This window comes from Haliotis cracherodii, unplaced genomic scaffold, assembly GCF_022045235.1.
Source record: "Haliotis cracherodii isolate W230 unplaced genomic scaffold, xgHalCrac1.p SCAF_10, whole genome shotgun sequence".
In the NCBI taxonomy this organism is placed as follows: domain Eukaryota; kingdom Metazoa; phylum Mollusca; class Gastropoda; order Lepetellida; family Haliotidae; genus Haliotis; species Haliotis cracherodii.
The window spans coordinates 19077814-19092633 of NW_027266265.1; the positions used below are offsets into that span (position 1 = coordinate 19077814).

Consider the following 14820-nt stretch of genomic DNA (forward strand, 5'->3'; position numbering starts at 1 on the left):
TAGCACACAATAACATAAAGGGAATTTTATAACAAGTTCGTAAATCGTCAAACCCAAACTGTGATATATCAAACCCAAACAGTGGCAGAAGAAAAATAATATGCCGTCAGGACGACTTGGGGAATTATAACGAAATATATTAAACGGAAATATTCCTGAACTGCAATTCTGAGAGTCACATCAACAACAGAAATAGTTTGAAAAGTTTACTAACTTAAGTCGTGAATTTCACTGTCGACTCAGACACTAACATGTTAGTAGACTTAGTAGATCTTTTTACAAGGCGTCCTATCGTCACTTACCAAAACAAATATTAACTAGTGATCACGTATACTTTCATTGTCAGTTTCCTGTATTGAGATAAATACGATTAGGTATAGAGCTACAAAACAATCATGGACACACAAAGGGGTGTAAGACTCGATGGGATTCGAACTTGCAATCCTTTGATTTCTGGTGTATTATGCTAACATTTGTGCTTGGCTGTTGTCGTTACGAGTGTCAATGTTTCTAGTCATCATTAACTGAGCTTGGTTTATTTATCACATTTTTATGAGTGAGTGAGTGAGTTGGGTTTAACGCCGATTTTAACATTATTCCTGTTATATCACGTCATGTCAGCTTAATATGGGAGGAGAACCCGAAGATGTGCAGGTCTCAGACGTTTACCCACGAGCTGACAAACCTAGAAACCTAATCGGGGCGAACCGGGATTCGAACCCACAACCATATTTATATTCTAAACATGTTTGTAGGTGTTTAAATAATAAACATGTTTGGATTATGGGGATGTTGTGTTTAGGAGGTGCTTAGACTATAAGGCGATAGCTCACTTCATGTGTTAAGACCCTAAACATGTTTTGATAGAACACACGAAATGAGCATACCATATAGGGATTTCCACAATTTCCGCAGTGTGGTTGAAGAAGTGAATTATACTAATTTAATAAGTGATATTTACTAATCTTCAGCATATTCGTGCGATCTACCAGACAGGATGATAAATTCGCTGTATATTTGCCTTCCGGCTGCAGTTATAAATTAATTTAGTAGAAGTCACTAGGTTTTTTTCAAAGTGCATACAATATATACAACTCCAACTCCAACCACGCCCGTTCTTATTTCGACTCAATTAAACTGTAACTGTTGGCGCACGCAATGTTCAAATCCCTTGCTCTTTTCATTTACCAGATGCACAAGGATTTGAGATGTGACTGTATTACCCAAAGAGGCATAAATATAACACGTTTATCTTGGCAAGCAGTTTTCTGTGTGGAAAAGGATGACCGATTTTTAAAGCTAGCTAGTCCACATCATGAAACAAACAGAAGTTTTCTGTTTCAATAAATCAGAACAGATATTTTTTTATGGTATGTCTTCGTAGTATCGCTACACGCAGGGTATCTTACCTATAGTTACCGAAACACGTGACGTCATATTTCAACGTAAACGTAGAGTTATGAGAACATGATGTGTTGTCGTCATACGTAGGCCCCGTCGCCCATGGGCAATGTAATCAGCATCACGCACCATTGCCAACCGGGGACATAAACAACACAACAATGACGTTCCCAAGGATGACCGATGCCGATAAGACGCATGAATCAGACAAACCAACATCAAACCAACGGTGCGTCCATTAATTACCATGGCGGTCTAACCAAGTGTAAACTCTACCAAAACATCGTTTATGTAGACCGCAGATCTGTAGCCAAACATTGATTGGCCGATACTGTCATTTGTGACACCAGACACTGGTGATCTGTCGACATCAGATAACACAAAGACATTCATCTGGCATCCGGACGGGGCTCGACTGCCTGAACCCGGCCGCCGGAATAGGTTGGACCCATAACGTTCAGTCAGGCACTTCATCTTCTCCTATGCTAGAGGACCTATTTTGGTAGACAGGGCTAACTTATTGACCAGCTGATCGGACGGTCCAGCTATCTTGATGAGCATTTCTTCCTGAAACACTGCCCGGGTTGTGGAGGGTTGCTGCGGAGATTCCCAACTAAGATAGTCATGACGTGTTTCGATGTTGCGGTGTAAGATATTGGTTTGACTGTTATACACGTGATTATTGTTGATATAATGAAGTGTGACTGTATATGAATTCGGTGGATTTCCGGAAACCTTCTGTTACGTCATATTTAATACTAGCTAGGGGCAACATGAAGACGATTAAGAGCAGTGTTTGGTGATATGGGAACGTGTTGAGTCGTGTTTGTGGCGTTGAATGATGTCCAGAGGTGTTGTGTAAAGTTGAGTGGTGTACGGAGGTGTTGTGTAAAGTTGAGTGGTGTACGGAGGTGTTGTGTAAAGTTGAGTGGTGTACGTAGGTGTTGTGTAAAATTGAGTGGTGTACGTAGGTGTTGTGTAAAGTTGAGTGGTGTGCGGAGGTGTAGTGTAAAATTGAGTAGTGTACGTAGGTGTTGTGTAAAGATGAGTGGTGTACGTAGGTGTTGTGTAAAGTTGAGTGGTGTACGGAGGTGTTGTGTAAAGTTGAGTGGTGTACGGAGGTGTTGTGTAAAGTTGAGTGGTGTACGGAGGTGTTGTGTAAAGTTGAGTGGTGTACGGAGGTGTTGTGTAAAATTGAGTGGTGTACGTAGGTGTTGTGTAAAATTGAGTGGTGTACGTAGGTGTTGTGTAAAGTTGAGTGGTGTGCGGAGGTGTTGTGTAAAATTGAGTGGTATACGTAGGTGTTGTGTAAAGATGAGTGGTGCACGTAGGTGTTGTGTAAAGTTGAGTGGTGTACGTAGGTGTTGTGTAAAGATGAGTGGTGCACGTAGGTGTTGTGTAAAGTTGAGTGGTGTACGGAGGTATTGTGTAAAGTTGGGGCGGTGTATGGAGTTATTGTGTAAAATTGAGTGCTGTTAGTTAATGCCGGGTGATGTTTTGTAATGCTGTGTTATGTGCTTTTCTGGTGCTTTTCGATAGTAACAAGAGGGGAGATACATAATTGTTTCGGGTGCGCTGTTTTGTGTTGGGTGGTACATTGTTTTGCCCGGTAACGTACACCTGGGCTGAGTGAAGTAAGTGATGGACGGATTTGTATGGATGTTTGACGGTGTTAGGAGGTATAAGGTGGTGTTAAACACAGATTGCATTCAACTATGACAACAAATAAATATTATTAAAAAATAATGATATATCATCTGACGTAAGACATGATTTTCATTTCCTGCCTCTCCCTACTCCAGCCCCATTTGACCTGTAAACAAACTTATAACATCAACAACAAAATCATCACTGAATGCCGTGAAAACATGACAAGAACAGCTTCATGTGATTCAATTACTATTATGCACAAGCAAGGACAGCAATCGATACAGACCATAACGCTTCAATAATATACATGCTTTTGGCATATGTGTAAGGGGCCCACTTGTTTATAAACCACATATGATAATTTCATGAGTTGAGAGAGGCAGACTCATACAGCGGGTGCCCGCCTGATATCGGGAGAGACTTCTTGCTGCGAGGCCACCATTTACATTGGGATTAGCTGGGATTCACATTAGCTGGGATTCACATGTGCTTGGCCAAATTGGTCAATGTGCAGCTACTATTTCACCACATTTAGGTACTTGTTGAAGTTTCACTACATTTCTAAAACTGTTCTCGGAGAGCTCTTGACAAACGAGAGTATCCAATGGATTTGATTCTTTACATGAGACTATTTTTGTTGAGTTATCAACCACATTTCATCCCCTACCTGATATGACACATGTGCTTGAAAGTTAAAAGATTTATCATAGTAGAGCCATATTTCAGCTTCTCTATAGGACCCAACAGATTTCAGACGGCCTTCACAAAAAGAATGTATGTCTAGGCACTTATTTTGCCCCCGAATCCCCACGGAAAAAATGGTTTGTGTCTTACTATAAGATTCATCTGCCACTCAGGGACAAAAAGGTGTCAAAATTGCATGTGCATTTAACAGATATCACAGATAATCGCTAAAATGATTAGAATATTGTAGAAGCGAAAAGTAATCTTCCGTCTTCTGATCATCTTATATATCGAAATACAAGTGTGTCCTTATTGTTTCCGAAAAGGTGAAGCTAAGTGGTCGGCCTACAGTTTCACCTTGATAAGCTCCTAGCTGTATGTGTTAAATTACAGAGACGTTTCATATCAAAAACTTCCTCACGTTTCCTACATGAGCATAGCAAAAGTACATTTCAAAGAATCCCGGATGTAGAAGGAATCAAACGGGTCGTCCACGGAAGAAACACCCTGGGGAGAAAACCAAGTCACGATTTTCCGATTCACTTGATTCAGATGACCCCAAAAGATAGACGTGTATAAAAATGGCGGACTTATTTCCGTCTGAGCAGTCTCTGGACGGAGGAGTCATTAGCTGTGGAAATATTGGCGTGGTGCGGTCATGCGCAGTCATATTACACAGACTGAAGGTTCATTCGTGGATTAGGCAATTCCAGCTCTGACCGTAGGTGATTTATCATTCAGTGAAGGATGTTATCACTTCGTAGCCTGATTTTTGGGAGGAGAAGGGCTTAGACTTGAGGGGCTCTTGTGACGAAGGGTTTATGATACATAAACAGGTTCAACTGCGAATATAAAAAGATTGGAGTTTGTTATTAAATACGTATGTCTTATTTAGCGTTGTCTGAATTGAGAATGTGGCTGACCAAAGTGAATACGCTTATTAGACCATCACGTTTCTAAGGATGGAATATTAACCTAATACAACCGTTTCCTTCATCGTCACCAGTTTGGCGGCCATATTGGAAAAAATAAGTACAAAGAAAATATACTGTCCTAAAATTCATTTTGCACGATTTTGCCCATTTCTAGTTACGAACGCACCAAAATAAGCATTTGCTCTTTGGAATCTCCACATGCCTATTTTGATTTTGGCAGGTTTTTTTGTACATGTAGCTGCTACTCAAACTGTACCATATTGACAACCAACCCAAAAAGTTTCTGAAATTGACAACTCAATTTAAATGATAAAATTAAAGAACTATATTTTTTCATTCCTCTCAATACGTTCATTTCCTCGTTAAGCGAATTCAATTCCACAACGTTTTGTGTAACTGCAATTTAATCAGCGTATAAAAATACTTTTTTTTCCTTTTTCTATTACCGGATTAAGCAGCAGTTACTTTTCAAGCAGATTAAAGTATTTATAGTTCTTAACCCGAAAGTTCCCGATAGCACTGCCACAGGACATTCATCTGAAATTTTACTAACGGATTTTAGAGAGAGTGCAATTTATATTGTAAAATTGTGATTTCAATGCTGTATGGACATTCATACTTGAAGATATCATATTCATGATTAAACTGGATTTTAGCAATAATATCTGAAGTAACAAATGTTTCCTTTAGAGAGAGCATGAGAAACAGGTTTAAATTTGATGACAGAGCTCCACTTGTACATCAAGTCGAGTACTGCTACTGGTACCGTAGTGCCGCTGTATCGCCACCAGGCCAGGCTGCTCACTGTGGCTCGTCCGCTGCTGCTTCTTCTACCAGGACTGTAGCCACCACGGCTACTACGTCCGCTGCTACTACTACCTCAAATAACCATGACGACTATAGCTGCTGCTACTTATAACAACCAGTGCTACTTCGGTTTCTGTAACAACCTCAACTACTACGGCAAATATCCCTGCTGCTACTTATAAGTACCAGACAAGCACTACATCCTCAAGCACTACCTAAACTACAGTGGTTACTGCTGAATATATATTGACAAGAAGAAAACATTCAATGGTCATATTATCTATTCTGATATTAACAAACAAACAAAAACCACTAGATCCAAATTCGTTGTATAAGAGTACATTTGAAAGCAACTTAGCCGTGAACGGATGTATCTAAATATAGAAGCGGCCAGGGTGCGGACACTACCTCAACGGACTCGTCTCGACCCCTTGACCCGCTCCTTCGACGAGATCAATGTGTTAAGTTGGATGTCATCAAGACGTTTGTCCATACATTAGAATTACACATCGAGGCTAAAGACGCGTTAGCCAGACGGATCCATATGTCACCGAGCGATACCGATATCAGGACCATTACTTACTATTCAGTGTTTCCGCTGGTCTCATCATTGCCTAAATTTATATGTGGACACCTGTCTATCTGGACAGCAGGGCCTTTAATTGGATTTGTATTAGGTTTGTTACCAAATATGTACACTTCACATTCATAATGTTATTTATGTGGTGCATAAGATGGTTCTACTTTACATGATTTCTTCATTGGTCGATAATGTCGACTCGCTGCCACAAACTGAGACCATCCTCTCTCCTCCATTTACATCAACAAGACAGTGCGGTATATAACACTGTCCCACATCAGCACCACTAATACACAAATAGGATACATAGCATATTATGTCAGTAAGACCAAACATTCTCTTGAGTCACCCCCTGTATGTTTAGGATTAAAATATTTTTTTCTGATTAGGATCCGGATCAGATTACCACAAAAAGCTATTTAAGATCATCATCTTGTCTCCACATGGCTTGCAAAAGATATTCTCGCTAAGACAAAACAAACGCATGAGACCTAAAATCTCAAATCGATAATACCCAATCAGTGATATTCCATATGTTGATGGGGTATTATCTGCCAAGTAGAAATATCTCAATCTTTCAATCTTCGAAAAACGATCAATGTTGTCATTTCAAAAAATATCGTCCGCCGTTAATGATGTTCTGGGAAGGAATTTTCCGAACAAATAATTTGTTGCAGACTAGGTTAATATGAGATTAAAATTAGAGACCTGAAATAGTCTTGTCAACTCTTGCAGTCTTGTCGACTTTGTAAACCTCTTTTCTTTGTTTGAATTCACGATTCATACAAATAAACATATTCATGATGTACCTTTCTACTACAGAAATGAACACAGTCATAAGATGATCTCAATTCGCATCTTTCCATACATGTGATTGTGTCAGCCATACACCTACTTCCTCCGTCAGCTTCCACGCAGGGAATTCCGCTCTGATGAGCCAATGCATGACCTCATGTCGCTTGACATGGTGCGCCAACGCGTGTTGAAGACCAAAGCAAATATGACGTTACCAAGACTCTACTGGACCGGGTTATGTGCCCTCATTCGAAGACATACCGTGTCAGTGGCATGTAGAACAGTTCGAGTGCGAGGTAATATTCCGTTTTTAGGCGGTGAAACATGCCAACGCGTCTTCTCATGTTATCGACAGAGGCAATCAAAGATGCCTTATATCACTCATGCAACGCTCACTATGAGCTATGAACCAGATTGATCAGGACAAGCATCAAGGGTTTGGTGCTTGGATGTGTTTCGATGTATCTGACCTCTGATAAGATGAGGATAGTGATGTAGCCTCCTGGTTGATGCACCCCGTCGTCACATCAATGACGATTCAATACATTAGTATAATTTGGGAATTTTCCTTATCACAGCCCCTTAAATAACGGGTATTGATGACGTTAGACTATCTTATAATGACAATACACATACAAATTATTCGATGGTAAAATGATATCTGTGGACAAATCAATAATGTGAAAAACTATATCCTTGTGTGCAGTGATTTTGAACTTTTTAACAACATTTTGCACATTTTCAATAAAATATGTTTTACAACTATTTCAACAAAAGATCGATCACGGACAGAACGGGACAATGTCGCTGCCCGGTAGCGACCATGGAGCTGTTTTGACTTGAAGTGCCAAAAGAAATTTCGAGATCAAGCCACGATTAAAGGGACTTTTCTTTTTGGGAGTAGAGTACTTACCTTATAATATTTTTCCACTTTGGCGACGGATCTGAGTTCTTTGGCCAGCTCAAATGCAGTTAGAATAGGGTCCTTACTGGACAGTGATATATACGCCCCACTTGCCAGCCCTTTGTAAGCATTCAGTCTTGTCTTGGCCAACCTAAGTTGGTCGAACTGTAGCTTATTGCTACATTCTTGACAGTTGCAGTAATAATGGTGTGGTTTGGTAATAGTTTCCCCTCGTAATAACAACAGTTGCACGATCTCAAACTGATTCCTTTCTGCCGCCAAGATAAGTGGGGTGATGTCAGAGGAAAACGGCGAATCTTCACTGGTTTGGTTGTAAAAGTAGTCCGTTTCTCCGAATCTCTTGTTCTCCTTCTTCACGTCTCTGTACTTGGGGTGTTTGAGGATAGTTTCAGCTATCTGTTCATGTCCAGCACTGATAGCTTGCAGGAGAGCTTCGTGGATACTGGAGTTGTTGCACCGGTCGAGAAGAAGCTCCACGACCTGAAATATAGAACTTGTACTTATTGACTGAATCTGAATTTAAATATAATGTTTATGCAGGTACTACTTAAACCGAGGTGCAACTGCAGTGTATGTACCTAGGGTTCGGGTTTGACTAGATGGAGACACTTCTTGGTTGCAGTGAGTGTGTAGAGCTAGAGAAAAACGAGTAAGTGTGGTACTGGTAGTTGCACAGGGCACAGGGTGTTGTTACATGCACTTTCACAGGAGACATGAGGCGATGGGAAGCTACGTTTATTTTCACAGGAGACATGAGGCAATGGGAAGCTACGTTTATTTTCACAGGAGACATGAAGCAATGGGAAGCTACGTTTATTTTCACAGGAGACATGAGGCAATGGGAAGCTACGTTTATTTTCACAGGAGACATGAAGCAATGGGAAGCTACGTTTATTTTCACAGGAGACATGAGGCAATGGGAAGCTACGTTTATTTTCACAGGAGACATGAGGCAATGGGAAGCTACGTTTATTTTCAGAGGAGATATGGGGGAATGGGAAGCTACGTTTATTTTCACATGAGATATGGGGCAATGGGAAGCTACGTTTATTTTCACATAAGATATGGGGGAATGGGAAGCTATGTTTACTTTCACAGGAGACATGAGGCAATGGGAAGCTACGTTTATTTTCACAGGAGACATGGGGCAATGGGAAGCTACGTTTATTTTCACAGGAGATATGGGGGAATGGGAAGCTACGTTTATTTTCACATGAGATATGGGGGAATGGGAAGCTACGTTTATTTTCACAGAAGATATGGGGCAATGGGAAGCTACGTTTATTTTCACAGAAGATATGGGGGAACAGGAGGCTACGTTTATTTTCACATGATATATGGGGCAATGGGAAGCTACGTTTAATTTCACATAAGATATGGGGGAATGGGAAGCTACGTTTATTTTCACATAAGATATGGGGGAACGGGAAGCTACGTTTATTTTCACAGGAGACATGAAGCAATGGGAAGCTACGTTTATTTTCACAGGAGACATGGGGGAACGGGAAGCTACGTTTATTTTCACAGGAGATATGGGGGAATGGGAAGCTACGTTTACTTTCACATGAGACATGAGGCAATGGGAAGCTACGTTTATTTTCACAGGAGATATTGGGGAATGGGAAGCTACGTTTATTTTCACAGGAGATATGGGGGAATGGGAAGCTACGTTTATTTTCACAGGAGACATGAGGCAATGGGAAGCTACGTTTATTTTCACAGGAGACATGAAGCAATGGGAAGCTACGTTTATTTTCACAGGAGACATGAGGCAATGGGAAGCTACGTTTACTTTCACAGGAGACATGAGGCAATGGGAAGCTACGTTTATTTTAACAGGAGACATGGGGCAATGGGAAGCTACGTTTATTTTCACAGGAGATATGGGGGAATGGGAAGCTACGTTTATTTTCACAGGAGATATGGGGCAATGGGAAGCTACGTTTATTTTCACATAAGATATGGGGGAATGGGAAGCTACGTTTATTTTCACAGAAGATATGGGGGAACAGGAAGCTACGTTTATTTTCACATGATATATGGGGCAATGGGAAGCTACGTTTATTTTCACATAAGATATGGGGGAATGGGAAGCTACGTTTATTTTCACATAAGATATGGGGGAACGGGAAGCTACGTTTATTTTCACAGGAGATATGGGACAATGGGAAGCTACGTTTATTTTCACAGGAGATATGGGGGAATGGGAAGCTACGTTTATTTTCACATAAGATATGGGGGAACGGGAAGCTACGTTTATTTTCACAGGAGATATGGGACAATGGGAAGCTACGTTTATTTTCACAGGAGATATGGGGGAATGGGAAGCTACGTTTATTTTCACAGGAGATATGGGAAGCTACGTTTATTTTCACAGGAGATATGGGGGAATGGGAAGCTACGTTTATTTTCACAGGTGATATGGGGGAATGGGAAGCTACGTTTATTTTCACAGGAGATATGAGGCAATGGTAAGCTACGTTTATTTTCACAGGAGATATGGGGGAACGGGAAGCTACGTTTACTTTCACATGAGACATGAGGCAATGGGAAGCTACGTTTATTTTCACAGGAGATATGGGGGAATGGGAAGCTACGTTTATTTTCACATAAGATATGGGGGAACGGGAAGCTACGTTTATTTTCACAGGAGATATGGGACAATGGGAAGCTACGTTTATTTTCACAGGAGATATGGGGGAATGGGAAGCTACGTTTATTTTCACAGGAGATATGGGGGAATGGGAAGCTACGTTTATTTTCACAGGAGATATGGGGCAATGGGAAGCTACGTTTATTTTCACAGGAGATATGGGGGAATGGGAAGCTACGTTTATTTTCACAGGAGATATGAGGCAATGGTAAGCTACGTTTATTTTCACAGGAGATATGGGGGAATGGGAAGCTACGTTTACTTTCACATGAGACATGAGGCAATGGGAAGCTACGTTTATTTTCACAGGAGATATTGGGGAATGGGAAGCTACGTTTATTTTCACAGGAGATATGGGGGAATGGGAAGCTACGTTTATTTTCACAGGAGATATGAGGCAATGGGAAGCTACGTTTATTTTCACAGGAGACATGAGGCAATGGGAAGCTACGTTTATTTTCACAGGAGATATGAGGCAATGGGAAGCTACGTTTATTTTCACAGGAGATATGGGGGAATGGGAAGCTACGTTTATTTTCACAGGAGATATGGGGCAATGGGAAGCTACGTTTATTTTCACAGGAGATATGAGGCAATGGGAAGCTACGTTTATTTTCACAGGAGATATGGGGGAATGGGAAGCTACGTTTATTTTAACAGGAGATATGGGGCAATGGGAAGCTACGTTTATTTTCACAGGAGATATGGGGGAATGGGAAGCTACGTTTATTTTCACAGGAGATATGGGGCAATGGGAAGCTACGTTTATTTTCACAGGAGATATGAGGCAATGGGAAGTTATGTGTATTTTTCACAGGCAGCACGCGGCAATGTGAAGCCTTGTGTACTTTCACGGGACATATGAGGCAATTGGATGCTTCGGGGACGTACAGAGGAGGCATGAGACAGTGAGGGTATTAGCCTCGTTAAGCCATGAGGCAAGACATCTGTCTCCTCGTTCCTTCTGTTGAAGAGACGTCACAGACACGTACCGTTCAGCAGGAGAGTCAATCGGATAAATACGTGGACCCAGCCCACTGACCTGGAGCAGATGTTTTCACCCTGGGTACCGCTATGACCAATAGGGCATAGGTTCGTCTTACATAACATTTCCAAGTTGCCATCCATTATGGACATACGGTTTAGTATAATGGTCAACGTCTGGCTAATTGGGGATTAGCCTCCATTTTTTATCTGTCCCGCGTGATACAATAAGAGTCTGATCAATTATTTAATCATCAAGAAGATTACACACTTACATAAGGTAAGTAACATAGGCAACTATGACCTGAGGATACGTCAACCAACCTAGGCAGTTACACTGCTTCCGGGAACACTGAAGTTAAAGAGTAATTCGCTTTGTAGCCTACCACAAAGGTATTAATGCCAGTAATGTAATTAAGTGCTTCCCAAGAATATCCAAGTTACATTACATTTAGTCAAACATTCTCAAACACATTACATGTCTTTTACAAAAGAAACACACGTACAGTAACCATGACCTTGCTTGGCCCCAGAGATACATGAAAACTATGAAATCTGTTTTCGTAATTGCTGACAGAAATTTGCATTGAAATAAACTTTATCTTTGCTGGAAATCAGACAAGACATACTAGTTATTAGACAGAGTACAAAGTTGTTTTAAATCTTACGTTCTCTGAAGTTAAGTATTATCTTAGCCACCGGTTATGTGAGTGTCATGCTAGAATTCTACTTTTACGATCATAACATACTATATAAGTGTCGTATTGGAGTTGTATAATGTCGATTATATCCTAAAGACATGTTACTCAAAATCTTAAACAAAATTTAGTATCGTGGAATTTGATACAGTTCTCAGACATATCTAAATGCCATTTTTCATTTGGCTTAAAAGTGTCATTCTCTTCCTGATTAGATACGTTTATCAAATACTATGAAAATGTTCCGCTGTTAGAGCTCTTCAACAATAGAGGCGAGATGAAAGCTTGGGTCTCACTTCATAACGCTACTCAACATATTACATATTAAACCTTATTCTATTACACAAAAACGTGATAGTTTGAGATCTATGGGACCAATGCCCTGTAAATATATTCCTTGTCTTTCAGACATCTATACATTTGAGTTAGTTTAACTTCAGAGCTATTTCCACGACAGTCTTTCATCAATTCAAGAACAGTGTCAATTATCATAACACAGTCATCAGGATGAAAGCCTCTTCAGTCAATCCGAATGTTTGGGGGGAGTAAGCTGTGTAACAGCCCATTTGATGAATCAAACTACAGAATTTGGTGATAACTATACCTGGTTGGGGCTGACATACGAGCCATAAAGCCCTTGGCGAGCATGATAGAGAAGCCTATGATTTGATTTGTCCTTTTACATGAAGTTGAGAGCCATCGAATGTGTCACCACGCTTATGTCTGGAGGACGGACCCACCTCTAAATGTTCGTTACCGACAGCAAGTCTGAGTGGCGTCCTGCCTAGAATATCGCTGTAGTCCACGCTCAAGTTGGTATTCTCCTCCAAAATACGCTGCACAGTTGGAATATCGCCGAACTCTGCCGCGTAGATGAATTCTTCCTCAAGTATCGACAACTGTGTAGACAAACGTTACATTTTAGAACAAGTATTAAATAAACATGATTATCAGTATGCGTGAAGAGTGTTCAATGTGATTTTTTTCATTGTACAGTTATGACGCATCCGCCACACTCTTTCACAGTCATGGAAGTAGTCTGGAATTTGTAAAGCAGACTCAAATGTTGGATATTGAGATGGTTGGTTGGTTGGTTGGCTTGTTGTTTAACGCCGCACTCAGCAATAGTCCGGCTATATGACCGCGGTCAGTAGATAATCGAGTCTTGACCAGACAATCCAGTGATTGAAATCATGAGGATCGATCCACGCAATTGGGATACGATGACATGCATCAACCAAGTCGGCGAGGCTGACCACCTGACCCTCTTAGTCCTCTTTTACGACAAGAAGAGTCGCCTTTTACGGCTAACATGGGTTGCTGAAGATCGATTCTATCCCGGATCTTCACTGGCCATATTAAGATGGATGGCGGAAACGCATTACATCGTAATACACATTTTCCATTACGTAAATCCCTTATTGTGATCGCAGGTAACAATAAGATCAAGAAATATACAGGAAAGAAAAAACTGAATGTTTACCATAATGACATTGATAATCATGTTAATGGTAAGAAAGCAGAATATGGCTAGGACGTCTCATGTTATATATATGCAGTGACACAAACATGCAGACACAGAATACCATCACACAGACATGAAGTCTAACAGAAATACAGAAATATCCTGACATTGAAACACAGACATGAGGACACACACGTACGGACACAGACACACGGACACAATGGAAATACCGACACACAGAAACACAAAACACAAAAACATACCTTTGTATAATCAGAAACACACAATCACAAATACATAAACACAGATACACAACAGGATCTTTGATTCATGAAAAACCGTCTCCCTGACCCCAATCTCAAGTTCAACCACAACCACAACCACAACCACAATGCCATCCTCAAACCCCAATCTCAACAGTCTAACATACAACCTCTCACACACAGCATCCCTTAATGTTTCTCGCGCAGTAATTGCTGTGGACACACCTTGGCATTTGGTCTTCGTACAGTATTTTGTTAATACAAATAGCACCAACTTTAACATGAATGTCAACGGAGAATGACTGTGGTGTCAGTTCGATGAGGCAGTTCGTATTGCACACCATTTACTGAAGCTTTAATATTTAAGATGATAGAAGGACACAATTCTCTGACTGTTTCAAAATACGTCCATTGTCTAATGTCGCTGTATCATACCCCGAGTCAAGGAGAGAGTTGCAATATTGAATCCATTTCAATCATATCAACGTGTCTATTTAACAAGGGTGGACGTTATGTTTATTAAAGTTATAAATCCTTTATGTAAACTCCCAGAGTGTGTTTTTCACAATCAGACCATTTGTCACTGCAACGGGGTTATTCAGATGTGGAAACGGTCTTTTTATTACAGTTTCAGGATTTTCTCGTTCATTACAAATACCATCCAGATGAAACCTTCGATTGATTTAATGTCAGATGCGGACTGGCTCGCAAAACAAGATTAACGAGTTTTAGGTTGAGCTTTAATAAATCCACTCGACGACCATACTGCCCATGTATTCGTACTTACATATTTACAAATACAGATAGTATTGAAAAATACAACGGAAAATATACTTGTAAATAATAGAGTATTGGAATATGCGAACTTGAGCAATCTTCCAGTCATATCACGAGCAGAAACACAAAGGATGGGCTTCATACCTTGCACCATGACAACGCCTTTGATTTGTTTGTTTGTTTGTTTGTTTGTTTGATTGATG

At 40.5% G+C, this 14820-nt stretch overlaps 1 protein-coding gene across 7 annotated transcripts in view; it reads right to left on the reverse strand.

The window, feature by feature from the left end:
- Positions 1-14820, reverse strand: part of LOC139454169 (short transient receptor potential channel 7-like) — a 210532-nt gene that overhangs the window by 13476 nt on the left and 182236 nt on the right. For all 7 annotated transcript variants that reach the window (XM_071235719.1, XM_071235720.1, XM_071235717.1 and 4 more), the window contains exons 3-4: positions 12853-13011; positions 7766-8257 (exon numbers count right to left, since the gene is read on the reverse strand). In XM_071235719.1, the coding sequence (XP_071091820.1) occupies positions 7766-8257; positions 12853-13011 (651 nt within the window). The remainder of the gene's footprint in view (positions 1-7765; positions 8258-12852; positions 13012-14820) is intronic.